Source organism: Amblyomma americanum, chromosome 6, assembly GCF_052857255.1.
Source record: "Amblyomma americanum isolate KBUSLIRL-KWMA chromosome 6, ASM5285725v1, whole genome shotgun sequence".
In the NCBI taxonomy this organism is placed as follows: Eukaryota; Metazoa; Arthropoda; class Arachnida; order Ixodida; family Ixodidae; genus Amblyomma; species Amblyomma americanum.
This window is the reverse complement of record NC_135502.1, coordinates 77,624,102-77,639,227: the sequence shown is the minus strand read 5'-3', so window position 1 is coordinate 77,639,227 and position 15,126 is coordinate 77,624,102. Positions and strand designations below refer to the sequence as shown.

Genomic DNA, 15,126 nt, shown 5'->3' with positions numbered 1-15,126 from the left:
ATTCCAGCCAGGCCAGTCAACTATACGTTAACTATAAACCCAGCAGCTCATGCTCATCGTCATCAGCCGCGCTAAAGCGACCTCGCACTGTTACTGCTTTGCGCCGGCTGCCCTACCTGCATTGTCTTCACCTCATCTTATTCTCGGAAAAATGGTTGTTCTTGGTCATGATGAAAAGCAAGCGATATGACCACCGGTACCTGATTATAAACCGAAAGCAGCGACATGTGCAGTGATGTTGGCATACTTCTGTTTTGCTCAGTTTTGAAATAATAAAAACGCTGCATAGAGTACGTAGCCATTCCATTCTACTATCTTGCCAGTGCCTCTCATTAGACTCAGAGTTGGCTCACAGCATTTTCCACACTGCCCATCCCCACTACATCCCGCTTCCTTTATCACCCATCTGTAGATGCGTGTATGGTAGCCAACCCGTCGTATGCTTAACAACTTCCCCCGTTAAAATTTTTCTCTTTATCTTTCTCTACATAAAGACACAATGATGGAGTAAGTGAAGTGCCTCCTTACTTTCTAAAGCGGTTAAACTTTTATGTGATGTCATTCAATATGCTTTTGGCTTGTTTCCGTTTTGGTAGGCGTTGAGCCTGGGGTTTAGGTCAACGATGTGGGTAGATAGCAGCTGTCAAACAGCTTTGTTCTTTAATTAAGCGCCCAAATATCCAATGCGGGCATTGTAAGATCAGGAATTGTGTGGTTTAACGTCCCAAAGCGACAGGTGGGCTATGAAGACTCCGGGCTAATTTAGACCACCAGGGTTTTTTTACAGTGGTCATGACATCATCTAGCAGCAAATCGTGCTTTTACGTTACAGATACGAGCCACGACTTTATTATGCGTACTTGAAAAAGAAGTAGTGCCCTATGAGCGCATTTGAGCTAGAAATTGTAATTATAAGTTACTGGCTCTAAGCCCCTCCCCCTGGCAGCGACGGTCATATTAAAGCAGCCTGAATGACCTCATAAACCTCAGCGCCGTCGTCTGCTGCAAAACTGCCGCGCGCATGGTCGGTAGTGTTGTTGCGAATTAAACTACGTATCAGTGTTTATATTGCAGGTTTTTTAGTGCCTCGCGTTATTTAAAGGTGAACTCCACGTCGCTGTCATCGCTCCGTTGATGAAACCGAAACCGAAACAGCATGAGAAAATAAATTCAATTGTAAATAATTTGCCGGTCGTAGGTAAATGCCACGCGGTGATGCATGTATTAAATTTACTAACGCATCGTTTGAAATAAGAAATCACGCAGCTAAAATTAGCGTCTGTACCCCTTCAATAGGCTCGTGAAAATCAAAAACAAATGAACCTTGAACCTGGAATAACGTTCTGCAAAGGAATTATAAATTGCTTTTGTCAGGCGAGCGTGCTTAATAAAGCCTTTCAGCTTTTCAACCAGAGTGTCATAGCCAAGAAAAGACACGATATCACTTGGTACTTAGTTCAAGTCATAAACGTAATTTCCCTGTTTCTGCTCCCCCTCCTCCGTATATAGGTCTCTGTGCCTCCTCCATTTGATCAATATTACTCAACTCAAACGTTTATAGAAAGAGGAACGAGTGACGAAGAGATGGCAAGTACAAGCAAACAGGAACCAGGAATTCCAAGGAATGTTCTGAGCTTTGAAATCGCTGCCACATAATGCACCAGCTCAAACATCAACACATTACTGGGACCGTCGAGAGCTTTAGAATTTTCTCAAACATCAGGTCTATATAGATTCATCCAGCATACATATCATCTCGTCCACTGTGATCACGAACATTAGTCAAGAAGAAAGGAGGCAGCGCACGCGCTGTTCTTCCCACAGCGTAGACCCTTGGTTATGCTCTGTGTACAGAAGGCCAAGATGCACTTTTCTATACTTGATGCTGTTCCCAAAACAGCCTTGTAACAGCGAACGAAGAAAGAACCGCTCAGTGGAAGGAGAGAGCAAGTGTAGTGCTAATGAATTCCGCGGAGTTGCAACTTACGGAACCAAATAACGAAACCAGGGCCGAAGCTAATGTTTATTGCTTATGACGAGCAGAGCCCGGTTTTCTGTGAAGATAGCGGCGTCGAACCGCAAACGTTTTCTTCAGATATCAACAGATACAAGGTAAACACCAAAAGACTGAGCCATCAATGGTTGTCAGAACCTCCCTTCACAAAGCATATGCACCAAGTTTATCGCTGAGTCACGTGAAGCTTGGAAGCGTTCTGTACAGCCCCGGAAAAGCGGATTCACATAGAATTTCAAGATGACAAGGTGTTTGAAGGTAGAAAGATGTCGCCCGTGACTCTCAGTGCCCGCACTGCTTTCAAGCGCTGAGTGGATAATGGTGTCTGCGGCTTTAGCGCCAACCCCCCTTCCCCCCCCCCCTCATATTTCCCCTTCTTCTATCACTCCTCCTCTCCTTTCCTGGAAATCCGTGCGACTTCTCTTTCCAGCGAATGTTTACGCACGGCCGTATTTAACATCCAACAAAAGCACCTTCTGCTGTGATTTCAGAGGCTAGATTTAAGGGGGGAAAATAAGAAAAAGAAACGGACGAAACCTTGAGACAACATTCAAAGCACTATAGGATCGATACGGGCTAAGCTTTCACTGCTGCTCTTCGTGCAGTGAAGCGCAACTTCATCGCGCGGCGACAAAAAAAATAAGCTTTCTTTGCGCTCGCCACTCATTCGGCTCGTAACACTGCAAAGCGTTCGTGTTGCTACATTGCGCCTTCGTGCTTTCGTTGTAGCCCCTTATAGAGTGAGCCAGCAAGTAATACACAGCGAGCCCAGTGACAAGTCGCAGCTCAGAACTTGACAGAATAAGCAAGCCGGCTGTGGTCCGGCTGAAAGCGAGTCCTCCTTGTGTGCTCTTCGTTCCTTCGTTGCAATTATTTTCTGCTTCGCAGACAAGACGCATCATCGCCTCACCGTCATTTTCTCAGGTTTTCACAGAGTGTCTGCCGTTTCTGTCCGCTGCGTTGATTTCTTTTCTACGTCCTGCCAGAAAAATAATACTTTTTTTTTCTTTTGCGCGAGCTAGCGCTTGGCGTGCGTGGAGCAGAACGAGGGAGGCAGGTACCGCCTCTAATTTTTTCTTTCTTTCACGTCGCCAGCGGTCTGGAACATCCACCCAACAAGTACAAAAAAAAGGAATAAACAACCTACTGCTGAGGCCTCACGCACGCGATGAGCGGCGGGTATTTTCTGCGATGGCGCAGCTAAAGTGGTGAACAAACAGGGGTCTCGCATGGCGGTTGTTGCGTCAACTTCCTGCGGTAGTGCTAAAGGAGTACCAGGGTGTCTTGTCTGCCACGGCAAGGAAGGGGGTGGGGGGGGGGGGGAGGAACTGGGAGCAAGAACAGGAACAAAGAAGCCCTGTTGCCCAGACAGAGTTCAATAAAAAGTTACATTTTCCACAGGGCTGGCTACTCTGTACACACTGCACTCAGTATATGAGGACCCCTTTACGAGTCCTACCATGCACTCTCCGTTACGGTCACGGAAACAGCGCTAGGTAAGTCTCTCGAGTCTCGGGATAATACTGGATTATTACCCTGCCTTCGGGAATAGACGCGAAGAGTGAAAACAATGAAATAAGAAAAAAACGACTCGCAACGCTGTTCTGACTGAGTTTAAGGGCGTGCGAAAGAATGTTATTGTCTTCGTCTCGGATTGGCGGTGCTTTGCTGAGGTTTGACTCGGTACACACACACGCGAGACACTGTTTCCTTTCCCTTTCTTCCCTGTGCTTGTAAATCGTGCACTCCGCCTCGTCGGCGTGCCAGCATGGGTACTCAGCCAGCTTTCAGCAAATGATCCGCTCGTTCTCGCGTCGAACGTCGACGGTTCTTATTACGGAGGACCCATGTGCGCAGACAGAGAAAAAGCTTGGACGTAGAACATTGGACAGCGTGGTATTGCACTGAGCGAAGCGAAGCTTGGTTAAAGTAGAGTAACATATCATGTATAACGAAGAAGGCAATCAACATAGAGGAAAAAACACTGAGTGATGCGCCGAAAGTGGAAAACAAAAAACAAACACAGGAGCACTCAACGCACCTTAAGAGCGCAATGCGATATCATTATAGAGACCTTTATTGCAGTTACTTCCGTGTTTCTGCGTCATTTTTTATGCGTTTCGGGGTTGCTCGTCAGCAGGCGTCAGCGCTAAACCGGTCCGCTTCGATCACACAGCGGAATGAGCAGATGAGATACGATTGGTTGAGTGAATTCGCTTTCTAAAGCCGTTTCACATGCAAGCGAACCGCTCGCGAATCCCGCCGCCGCGGCGCATACACCCTCTCTCAAGCGGCGGAGGAAGCTCCAGCAGCTGGAGCGGCGAGGTTCCAGAAAGTTGGAAATTTTCGCGGCGGCGACGCGGCAGCACCGCATCTCAACCAATGACGGCCCGGCGGTCCCCCGCGAGTTTGTACGCCGCACGTACGAACTTTTGTTTAAAAAATAAATTGTATAAAGTGCTGTTTAATGCTTAAAACGCAAAAATTATATTTATTTAAAGAAACTGTGAAAAGAAATGACAAAATAGTGCTTATATATTAAGCTTTTTTGTGTTTGCAGGCCACCAAAACCGGTTGCAAGCGCATATCTTTTGCCAGCAACATTGGTTTTCGCAGCGCTGGGAAACGCGCAGCGGCGACGCATGTGAAGCAAAAGCTCGGGAAACGCTTCGCAGCGCCTCGCCGCTGTTCGCTCTATTCGCCGAATGGCTTGCATGTGAACCGCCCTTAAGGCGTGAGCCTTTCTTGCCTGAGGAGTGGCGTGGACTGAAGTTGTAGTTGGTAGTTTGTGGACGGAAGTTTGTGGACGGAGGTTATTCCCACGAACTGTCAATCATAAGTTGTATGGTAAATAAAATAAAATGTAAAAGTTGATTGAGCAACAGTTGATAAGCAACAAATATGCCATAAAATTAAAAAAGTAAAGATAAGAGCGAAACAAATAAAAATAAATAAATGATAAATGGAGGGAGAGAGATAGAACAGGGAAAGGTTTTCGCATTTCCGCTCTTAAGTACACTTAGGTACAGTCCTGTAATTTTTACCATACTTTATCTAGAGGTATATTTGACACTGCTCGGAAAAGCCGGTGTCCCGGAGTGAAAGAGGCACGCCAGTACACTTCGTCTCGCTCATACCAGACTCGACCGGAAGCAGAATATTGGACGCGTTGCCGGATGCCAGGAGGCGGCACAAGAAAGTGCCGCCCCTGCTAATGCAACGCTCGGCAGGAGCGGAAATGAGCCGTGTCTCGAACGGCGCCACGGGACCAGCCACGCTAGCACGCGGTTCGCCTCCCCATGTTCCGGTTATGCCAGGCTCATCACGGCACTCGCCGAAGACGCGCGCGTGCAGCTTGCGGGAAAGTAAAAAGACTGAAAGATACATATAATTCACGTGCACTCAACCACGCGTACATACCGTATAGTAACGTGTTCGCATCTCTTATAAAAGTGACACTGAGGATTATTTGGTTTGTTTGTGGGGGGTTTAACGTACGTCCCGAAGCGACTCAGGCTACGAGGGACGCCGTAGTGAAGGGCTCCGCAAATTTCGACCACTTGGGGTTCTTTAACGTTCACTGACATCGCACAGTACAAGGGCCCCTAGAATTTCGCTTCCATCGAATTTTGACCGCCGCGGCCGGGATCGAACCCGCGTCGGACACTGAGGATGAATTGAAGTTGGCCGGCATCAATAGATCACGCTATTCTAACGACAAAGATGTCACATGAACCGAAACCGGAGTTTTGTAATCTAGAAAAGGCAGAAAAAAAAACAAATGGTGGTATCGTCATCACCGGCCGAGTGCGCAATTGTGGCGCGTCGACGCAGTTTTTTTTTTTTTTGCGCAGATCCCGGAGGCTAGGCTAAGCACCCTTCAATTCAAAACGGTGATCGTGGAGTCCATTTCAAGGTAGACGCAACTGTCCTTGCCTTGGTAATGCTCTCACAAAATCGTGCAAGCATCGACTAGAAATGGCATTCTGCTTAGAGGAAACCAGGCTCAGGGGTTCCGGCTGCCTGTGTGCGCCCTTTTTATCTCTTGCCGAAAGCATGCTCAGAGAACGAGAAAATACAGTCCCAAACAACGGTTCGGTCGACACAGATCGTAGCAAAAAACTGACGGTAACTTCGTGCATGCATGCCGCCGCCGACTATCTCAAAAAAAAAAATACAAAGGAAAAAGAAGCGCTTTGTGGTGTCTCCCTGTTGCCCGTGTTCTGTGTTGCGCTGCGTGAATGCAAACTTGGAGTAGGCTACCAACTTGCCCAGCAATTCGTTTTGAGACTGGCGGGAAAGGGTTTAAAAACAATTTTCACAGCAATAAATGCGTCTTCTGCTGCCAACAAAAACATCATCATACTTGGAAAGAGCCATAAATAGATTTTTACTAATAACAAAAGTTCTATGGCATTTTCCTTATTCAGTTTAACGATGCGAGTTAGCGTAAACGTACAAGAGTATAAAGCGATGCGCCTTTTTTGCCATAATTTTATTAATTAATGATATTAATCAGTCATGTTAGGTCCAGTGAGCGACAAGCGGCTCTCCCGTTGATTTCGACTTCGTCAATTACAGTGCCAGCTACACATAGTTCACACCAGACTCTTCACCACCTCCGGCAATGTCTTCTTTCCCTTCGAGCCTCCTAGTTTACACCAGTGGATCACAGGTTATCTGTTATCCGCATTACACCCTCGCAATCCAAGTATGTACTCTTTTCATTTTTGTTGAATTGGAAAGCAAACTGCACCCCATGAAAGCACTACAGGCTACTTTTTTTTATTATTGCGACAGTGTGCCTGCTGGCATGAAGTACTATGCTCAAATAAAGATAAACACTGGACTCTCCAAGGAAGTGCAGCAATGTGCGGTGGTGTGGCCCAAAAATCCAGTCTTTCAGAAAAGCCACAGGCCCGGTCGCACACAGGCCGCTGGATATCACTCAGAGCTCCATACCTTCCAAAAACCCAGATAAAGGGTTGGACGTAAAACCAACGCCTTCACATTGAAACACGTGGCAGGGACGAAACCGAAACTGTGGAGATAAAACTCGAGGCTTTGCTACAGGAAGATAGAGGCAGACAAAATATAACCAATCTAAATGGCAAGGATTCCGTTAATACTTCCACTCCGAAGCCAGCGCAAGCGTTCACGATGTCGGGGATGCGGTTTAATCGCGTGCAGCGATCAGCGAGCGTTCAAGTTCGGTGCTGACCGGCGTACACGGTGGGGAAGTCCATTACCGTCGGCCTCAAGATATGCCGGGAGTTACAGTGTGTTCAATACGCTGAGCCTCTGCGCGGATCAATCGGATTCGCGTGCTCCGCACCTCGATCAATGCCGGGGAGCCGAGGACAAGGGAAACGCCAGCAAAAAGGAGGAAGTCATCGCAGGGGCTTTTTTTTTTTCGGATCCACAAGAACATGAAGCTCTTCTGGATATTACTTCCCATTTATAAGGCACTGCAGGAGCGGATGTGGAGAAGCGCCACGCAGGAGCCCGCCCACTCGTATTAGATCCTCCTTCTCACCCGAGCTTCCAGCTCCCTACGCCCAAATTAGGATTTCTTTACTCCCTATTCTTGGCACCGTTTTCTTGCTTTTTCTTTATCTTCCCTTTCCTCCCCTCCCTCCTTCCACTACCCTCCTTCATTTCCTTCGAAGCCTTTCGGGATTGCGAGAAAAGACGATCGAATCGTCAGCAAAGCCCTTCGTACCACGTGGGACAGCCGCCGGCAGAACCGTCGCCGATGTGCGAGATTGGTTCTGCGTCGTGGTCTTTGCAGTCCCGGCAGCTCTCGTTGTACATCTCGCGGCCGCAGATGTCGGGAATTCCCCGCCGCGGCTCAGCGGCTATGGCTTTTCGCCCAGCTCGTTCTTTCTGTCAGAGCGGGCAGCACGCGCTTGGGAAGGTTTTGCAACTCTCTGCGGCCAGGCACCGTCAGTGACGAAGTAGTCGCGTGGTCACGACGCTCTGATTTCATATTCACGAGAGCTTTACTTGGACGGCCGATTTGCTCTTCGGAGGCATGATTGCGCCGCCAAATAATCTCCGGCAGTTCAATGTGGCCGATCTGAATGGCACAACGAACAGCCGCAAATGTGAACTGCGTCAGAGAATGAGAGACCATTTAATCTGAGGACTTACGAACGGTATTTGATGTATGCGACATGGGCTATCTGAAGCTCCTTTCTCTCCTAGAAGACAGGAATTTTCTGCATCAAGAGCAAAACCTCTTCAACGATGCACGGTTGATTTGGCCCGACGTCCTCTATAAGTAGAAGTGCACGTGCCCTAATTCCCCCGTGCACTAACTCCCTCATCGAGATTGGAGGAGGCTTCCCTTAAAAGGACAAGGGCTGGGGTGGCTCTTACTAAGTCGGCGACGTGCCGATAAAGCTCTCAGGAAGATGCAGTTCCCAGGACATGTTCCAAATGTTCCACTCCAGTCGCTGAGCTGGATCTCCGCCACCTTTTGCAGACGTGCCCGGGAACGCAGGACTCAAGAAGACGACGATTACTGGAAGCGGGACTTATGGCTACTATGTAGGAACACATTTCCTTGTGGCTAACGGACAGCACTAAGAGCAGGAGCCTACTCAGGTTTCTGGCTGAGAACAGCCTCCACGGCCTACTTCAGTTTATAGACAGCCCCTGTTTATGCCACATGGCAAGTCTTCGAATTAAAAAAAAATTATGCTGAAGGATCGTAGCTCACGAGAACACGTTCAACACAAGACTGAGCCTCCCTGATCTTACTCACCACTATAGGACAGCGACGAAGCCCGGCACGTCGAGGGAGGGTGTGTTATGCATTTCTCAGATATCTGCCTGGAAGGTGTCACATAAGGAACATTTGCTATCACCCACCCGCCTCCTATTCAGGAAATGGCAAAATTGGAATCAGATTTTTCGCGCTATTTAAGTTTACAAAAATCCCGAGTCCACCTTTCATAATTCTTGGCCACTCTAAGTAAGCATGTGTATGGAATCTTGCAAAAGTTGCCATTCTTTCTCATTTGATTTTAACTATTTTTCCCTCTTCCTTACTGGCCTGCGCCCATGTCTTCGCTCTCCCTATAAAAATGGTCCATAGGATGCCTATAGACTTCTTATACACCCTATTGACTTGCTATAGATATTTCATTTTGTCTATTCATTGTCTATAGACTGTCAAATAAATATGTAGCACTGTTACAGCCATTTCCGAATGCACCCTCCCGCAAAATAAGAGTAAGTAATGCTCGCGTCCTAGTATCTATTACAGAAAATTGTTGCAGTCTAAAAAAAATAAAACGATAGACTTCGCTTCACTCCTCTAATCATCGAAGCCGCATGTTGTCTTTGGAACGGAATCTTTGCTGGACGATACAATCAACGACAACGAAATCTTTCCGCGCAATTATGTCGTTTATAGACAAGACCGCAACGTGCACGGCGGTGGTGTATTTTTTCTTATCCATGACAGCATACTTAGCATGGCGATAGATATTGAAACCGAATCATGTGAAACAGTGTGGTGCAAAATTCTTCTAAAAAACGCCATCTCTCTTGCAGTTGGTTCGTTTTACAGATCACCCGGTTCTAGCAGTCCCCAACCTCCGTTTGAGTTGAGCAATATACTGTTAAGCTTGCAAACAACGTGCATAATACTCGCTGGCGATTTAACCTGTCGAACATTGATTGGTCCTCGTTAAAGCCTACGCTTAACAATGCATCCCTACTGTACACTGTTTTCCAGGAAATGGTTACTGCCCATTCTTGGTTAACACTTGTTAACACGCCGACTTGTTAACACTTGTTAACACGCTTGTTAACACGCCGACTCGGACGAGCGGTACTACCGCAAATGTACTGGACTTATTATTCTGTAATGACCGTGATCTTATATCAAATGTTGTCACATTGCCCGGGATCAGTGACCATGATGTTGTTGCCACTAATCTATCTTGTACAGCGCAAACCTGCCGCACTTCAGAACCACGCAAGGTGTTTTTTTTTTTTTTTGCGGAAAAGGCGACTACGCCTCACTGTCCGCCGAACTTGACGCATTTCTTCCCCACTTCCGATCACATACTTCACGCCTTGATATTAATGGGTTATGATATCAATTCAAAACAAAACTACTATCGTTAACACATACCTTCATCCCTTCGCATGTCATTCCCGCCAAGCGTCGTAGCGATAAGCCATGGCTAACGAGAGAACTTCGCACATTGATAAACAGAAAAAATAGATCGTTTCGGAGATATTGTCAGTTGCGCTCACAAATGAAAGAGCTCAGCAGGGTCATTGCAAAAGGGATGCGCAGAGCACATAATACGTACCTTTCCAATCTAGGCGATAAACTTAAATCCAACCCAAAGGAATCGTGGAAATACGTCAGAAACAAGAAAAATACTAGGCAGGCTATTCCAGATGCTATTGATGATACAAACTAGAATACCAATAAAAAAGCAAAAGCTGAAAGTCTTGATGCATTTTTTTTTCAATCTGCTTTCACACGACCTGCTACCGCAGTCGCCGCTTCGCAAAGCGTTTCCAGCTTAACAAAAATGAATGAGGCATCATTTTCCGAATGTGGTATCGTGTCTTTACTGCAGATGATTAATGTACATTCTGCCCCTGGTCCGGGTGGCATATCAAATTTTGTCCTCAAGATCTGCGCGTTAGCTATTGCTCCGTTTTTAGTACTACTCTTTGAAACCTCTCTTCAGCAAGAAGTTTTACCCCCTGACTGGAAAAATGCAAGCATAATTCCGATCCATAAGAGTGGCGACAAGAACGTAGCATGTAACTACAGACTTATTTCATTAACAAGCGTAGTATGTAAAACACTAGAACATGTCATTTACACTAACCTAATTAATCACCTACAGAGAAATAACTTCTTTTCACCAACGCAGCACGGTTTTAGGGCTGGGTACTGTTGCGATACAAAATTAATTGAGTATACTCACGATATTGCAGCCTCAATTAACTTAGGTACGCAGGTTGACTGTATATTTTTAGATTTTCGGAAGGCATTTGATTGCTTTTGTCATGCACTCCAGTTACAGAAAATATTTCTTCTTAATATACCGGCCAATATCTTAGCACGGATTCAAGCATACCTCTCTGAAAGAAACCAGTGCGTGGTTTTGGAAGGTGAGTGCTCATCAAGTGTGTCTGTGTTATCTGGTGTCCCACAGGGGTCAGTTTTGGGCCCTCTACTTCTGTTGATTTATATCAATGACCTTACTGACCGTACCACCAGCCGTGTTCGACTGTACGCGGATGATTATTGCATCTACCGCGAAATCAGTAGCGCGGCGGACTGTCAACATTTACAGAACGACCTGGATTCCGCTTCTCGTGGTAACAGTCCTGGAAGATGTCTCTTAATTTATCCAAATGTAATCTGGTAAGGTTTACAACTGAAAAACAGCCAATGCTTACCAATTATGTCATGAATGAAACCTGCCTGTCGGTTGCAAGCGAATACAAATATTTGGGGGTTGTATTCTCTGCCAATTTGTCATGGAATGCTCATATACATAACATAACTCTGAAGGCTAGTCGAATGTTAAATTTCCTCAGACGAAACTTGAATAAGGCACCAACTAAGCTAAAGGAAACATTGTTTCTGTCAACCGTACGTCTCACTCTTGAGTACGCTTGCAGTACTTGGGATCCGACAACCCAGTGCAACATTGCAAAACTTGAACGGATACAGGCACGTGCTGCTCGCTTTGTGCCAGGTAATTATGACCTTTCAAAAATATCTCGCGATATTTACAAAAACCTGGGGTGGCCGCTGCTTGAATTGAGAAGAAAAATACCTGAGCTTGTCGCTATTTATAATATCCTTTACTCTAGAACAGGTATCGATAAAGATAGACATCTCAAGAAACCAACACATGAATCTGCACGAACGGACCATTCCAGAAAAGTGCGTGAATATGCTTGCCGGATAAACTTATTTAAAAACAGCTTCTTCCCTAAAACAATACATGAGTGGAGTATTTTGCCTGGAGAAATTGTTTCCGGAAACCCTTCGTCTTTTATCCAGGATCTGAAAAATATTCTTTTTTAATAGGTTTTAGCATTGCTTTTAACTTCTCATGCCTGTTTTTCCACTTACCATGATGATACAGTGTGATTAAATTACGCAAATATCAAGGCAAATACGTGTATACGTATCGTTACTGCTTCTTTCATGCCTTTCAAATTGCAGCTGAATTTGTATAGTATCATCTGTGCACTCATATTGTTTTCTCTTCCCTCTACATTAATGCCCGCAAGGGCGCTGTAGGTATGTAAATAAATAAATAAATAAATAAATAAATAAATAAATAAATAAATAAATAAATAAATAAATAAAAGTGTATGGCCATAAATCTGTAGTCTATAGACTATCTGTGCTATTTGTATTGTCTATAGACTAGTCTATATGATTTTTGTATAGAAAGTCTACAGACTTTATTCATAAAGTCTGTGGACAGTCCATCAACTGTCTCAAGAAATGTTTGTAAGTGTGGTCCCGATCGGTCGGTCCGAGCGCCACATTAAAAGGAACGGAAGTCAGTCTGAAAGAAAGAAATCGCAGCATTATACTGGCCATTTATCTTTCCAGCAAATCCTGTATGATCCAAGAGGCTCAGATATATTGACATTATTCATGCTTCTCTGAAGCGCCTGGAGAGGGCGGTCGGTCAGAGTTAGACGGTATAAATTGGTTACGGGCATTACTACACAAGCAAGTAGTTGCGTGCAAGGAAAACAACAGTTCAGCACAAGGCCGTCTTTTCTCTTCGGCATTTCAGCCTCGACTAGCAAAGGGACGACTGCGAGCCGCTTTAATGCAGAAATGCATTCTGAGTCCTGCACACAATTTTTGTGGCCCCGAGTTCGTCTCCGCAGTGCAGAGCTCAGCTAGATAATAGACTAGGAACAAGCTCACTCGAATAACAGTAAAGAACCCCCTTCCATAACGTTATGAAAGTACAGTCTAAATATATCGCCACGTACTCCACACTCTACGTATACGGCCGCATTGATAAGAGGATAGCTTAACCCTATTATCCTGGTGAGTTCGGAAGAAGAGAAAGATGAGATTGAATAAATTGGGTACTATGCTGCTGTTAGTGACAATTTCTGAGCAGCCGGCTTCAGAGTTACGGTCATAAGGCGCCAGTCAGATTGCAGTTCATAGGATTTTCTGCTTTGTTCAGAAAGAGTGCGGCCCTCTCCGCATGAAATGTTTGTAGGCGTAAGGGCTGCCTACCGCCCTACCGCTTATCCACGCGCACGTGCGCGCACCAACATGCACATGACTTACGGTCGCAGTTTGGAAGTGAGACGTCGCGAGAACACACACACACACACACACACACACACACACACACACACACACACACACACACACACACACACACACACACACACACACACACACACACACACACACACACACACACACACACACACACACACACACACACACACACACACACACACACACACACACACACACACACACACACACAGCGCGTTCTGTGCGAACCGCCAGAGTGCGAAAAGCTGAGATCAGCTTGTGCACATTATCATAATCGCCGTCGTCATCGTCGCAGTCATTATAACCATCATCAACATCATAATCCGTGTGACACCGACTTAATTCAGTTTGAAGGCATTCCATTAGCCTTGCCCAGCGCCACTGCATGCATAAAGAGTGAAGTGTCAAGGATCCTGGGAACGATCGAATGGACCCCATTTACAGCAAAATAGCACGAAGTCGTCCGCGCTTCTCGCAGCTATCAGCAAAAACAAAATCTCCGCATATTACAACTTCTCATGACGAAGGAATTAACGTTCAGTACATTCATAATTGCACTAAACTTTAACCCGTTCTCGTCGTTCTGTTTCACTCTTCCTGTGGTTTTATTTTGTAGCAATTATTTTAATGAATAATTTTACGCCTCTTTTTATCATTGGCAGCTATGCCGCCTGCGACGTCAGGGCCGGCAAGTAATGGCACGCGCCGGCTACGGTATCAAAGGAAGGGTTGACTAATGGCGAAAAGGCAAGAAAGCACGCGGATCGTGACACGTGGGTATGCAACTGCTCCTATCAACGATGTCATGTACAGATATGCAGTGCACGTGGCCTACGCAGTGTACACTCGTAAAGGCATTAGTTCTCTTTGTTGCTGTCGATGCAGTGCGGACGGAGTTGTTTTGCAACGAAAGCCTGCCGCAAAATCCGTGCAGTGCATATCTGCATTCACAAAAGGACGGTGGATCGGAAAAAGGCTGGCCAGGTTCTCACTTGGGAAGCAGCTGGTAGAGGAGGTCCTCGGCCTTCCGCTTCTGTTCCAGGTAGTCGGCGGTGCGTTCCTCGACCAGGGACTCGAGGCTGCTGGCGTACTGCTCCAGCCGACCCACCAGCGCCTCCAGCAGTGCCTCACTGGAGCTGCACGGAAGCCTGCGTGCCCACACGCAGCGAGCGCCGTCAGCGAACGGGAACGCCCACGCCGCAAAACTCCCGCAAAGTCAAACCGATCGAGCAGTCGGTTCCAACCTGCCCGCGCCATGCATAGCGATAACCACTTCGTTCGAGATGAGTTGGCCAAAAGCACCAAGCGGTCGCTAACGTCGTGCGTTCGCGGCCTTATCGCCGAGCGGGCCTCGGCCACATCGGCGGTTTGCTGCTCGCGATTCGAAGCTCTCTTTTAACGCGACATGTTAAAGAGCTCGTGTCGCAGAAAAGCCGGTGTCGTCGGCGTCGTTGTCCGTGAGCGAAAAATGGCGCATCTCGGGGGACACCTGAATCGCGCCGTAAGGGAAGGGATTTTCCTTTCCTTACGGCGCGGTAGGGGTGTCCAGCGAGAATTGTGAGACAGGCGTCATTTCATTTCCTTAAAACCAATTTTAATAATTGGTTTTGGGGAAAGGAAATGGCGCAGTATCTGTCTCATATATCTTTGGACACCTGAACCACGCCGTAAGGGAAGGGATAAAGGAAGGAGTGAAAGAAAGGAAGAATAGGTGCCGTAGTGGAGGACTTCGGAATAATTTAGACCACCTGGGGATCTTTAACGTGCACTGACATCGCACAGCACACGG

At 46.5% G+C, this 15,126-nt stretch overlaps 1 protein-coding gene across 1 annotated transcript in view; it reads right to left on the bottom strand.

Moving 5' to 3' along the window:
* The window catches only part of LOC144094775 (atrial natriuretic peptide receptor 1-like), a 235,052-nt gene that overhangs the window by 135,676 nt on the left and 84,250 nt on the right, over positions 1–15,126 (bottom strand). The window contains exon 3 of the mRNA XM_077628679.1: positions 14,330–14,485. Within this exon, the coding sequence (XP_077484805.1) occupies positions 14,330–14,485 (156 nt within the window). The remainder of the gene's footprint in view (positions 1–14,329; positions 14,486–15,126) is intronic.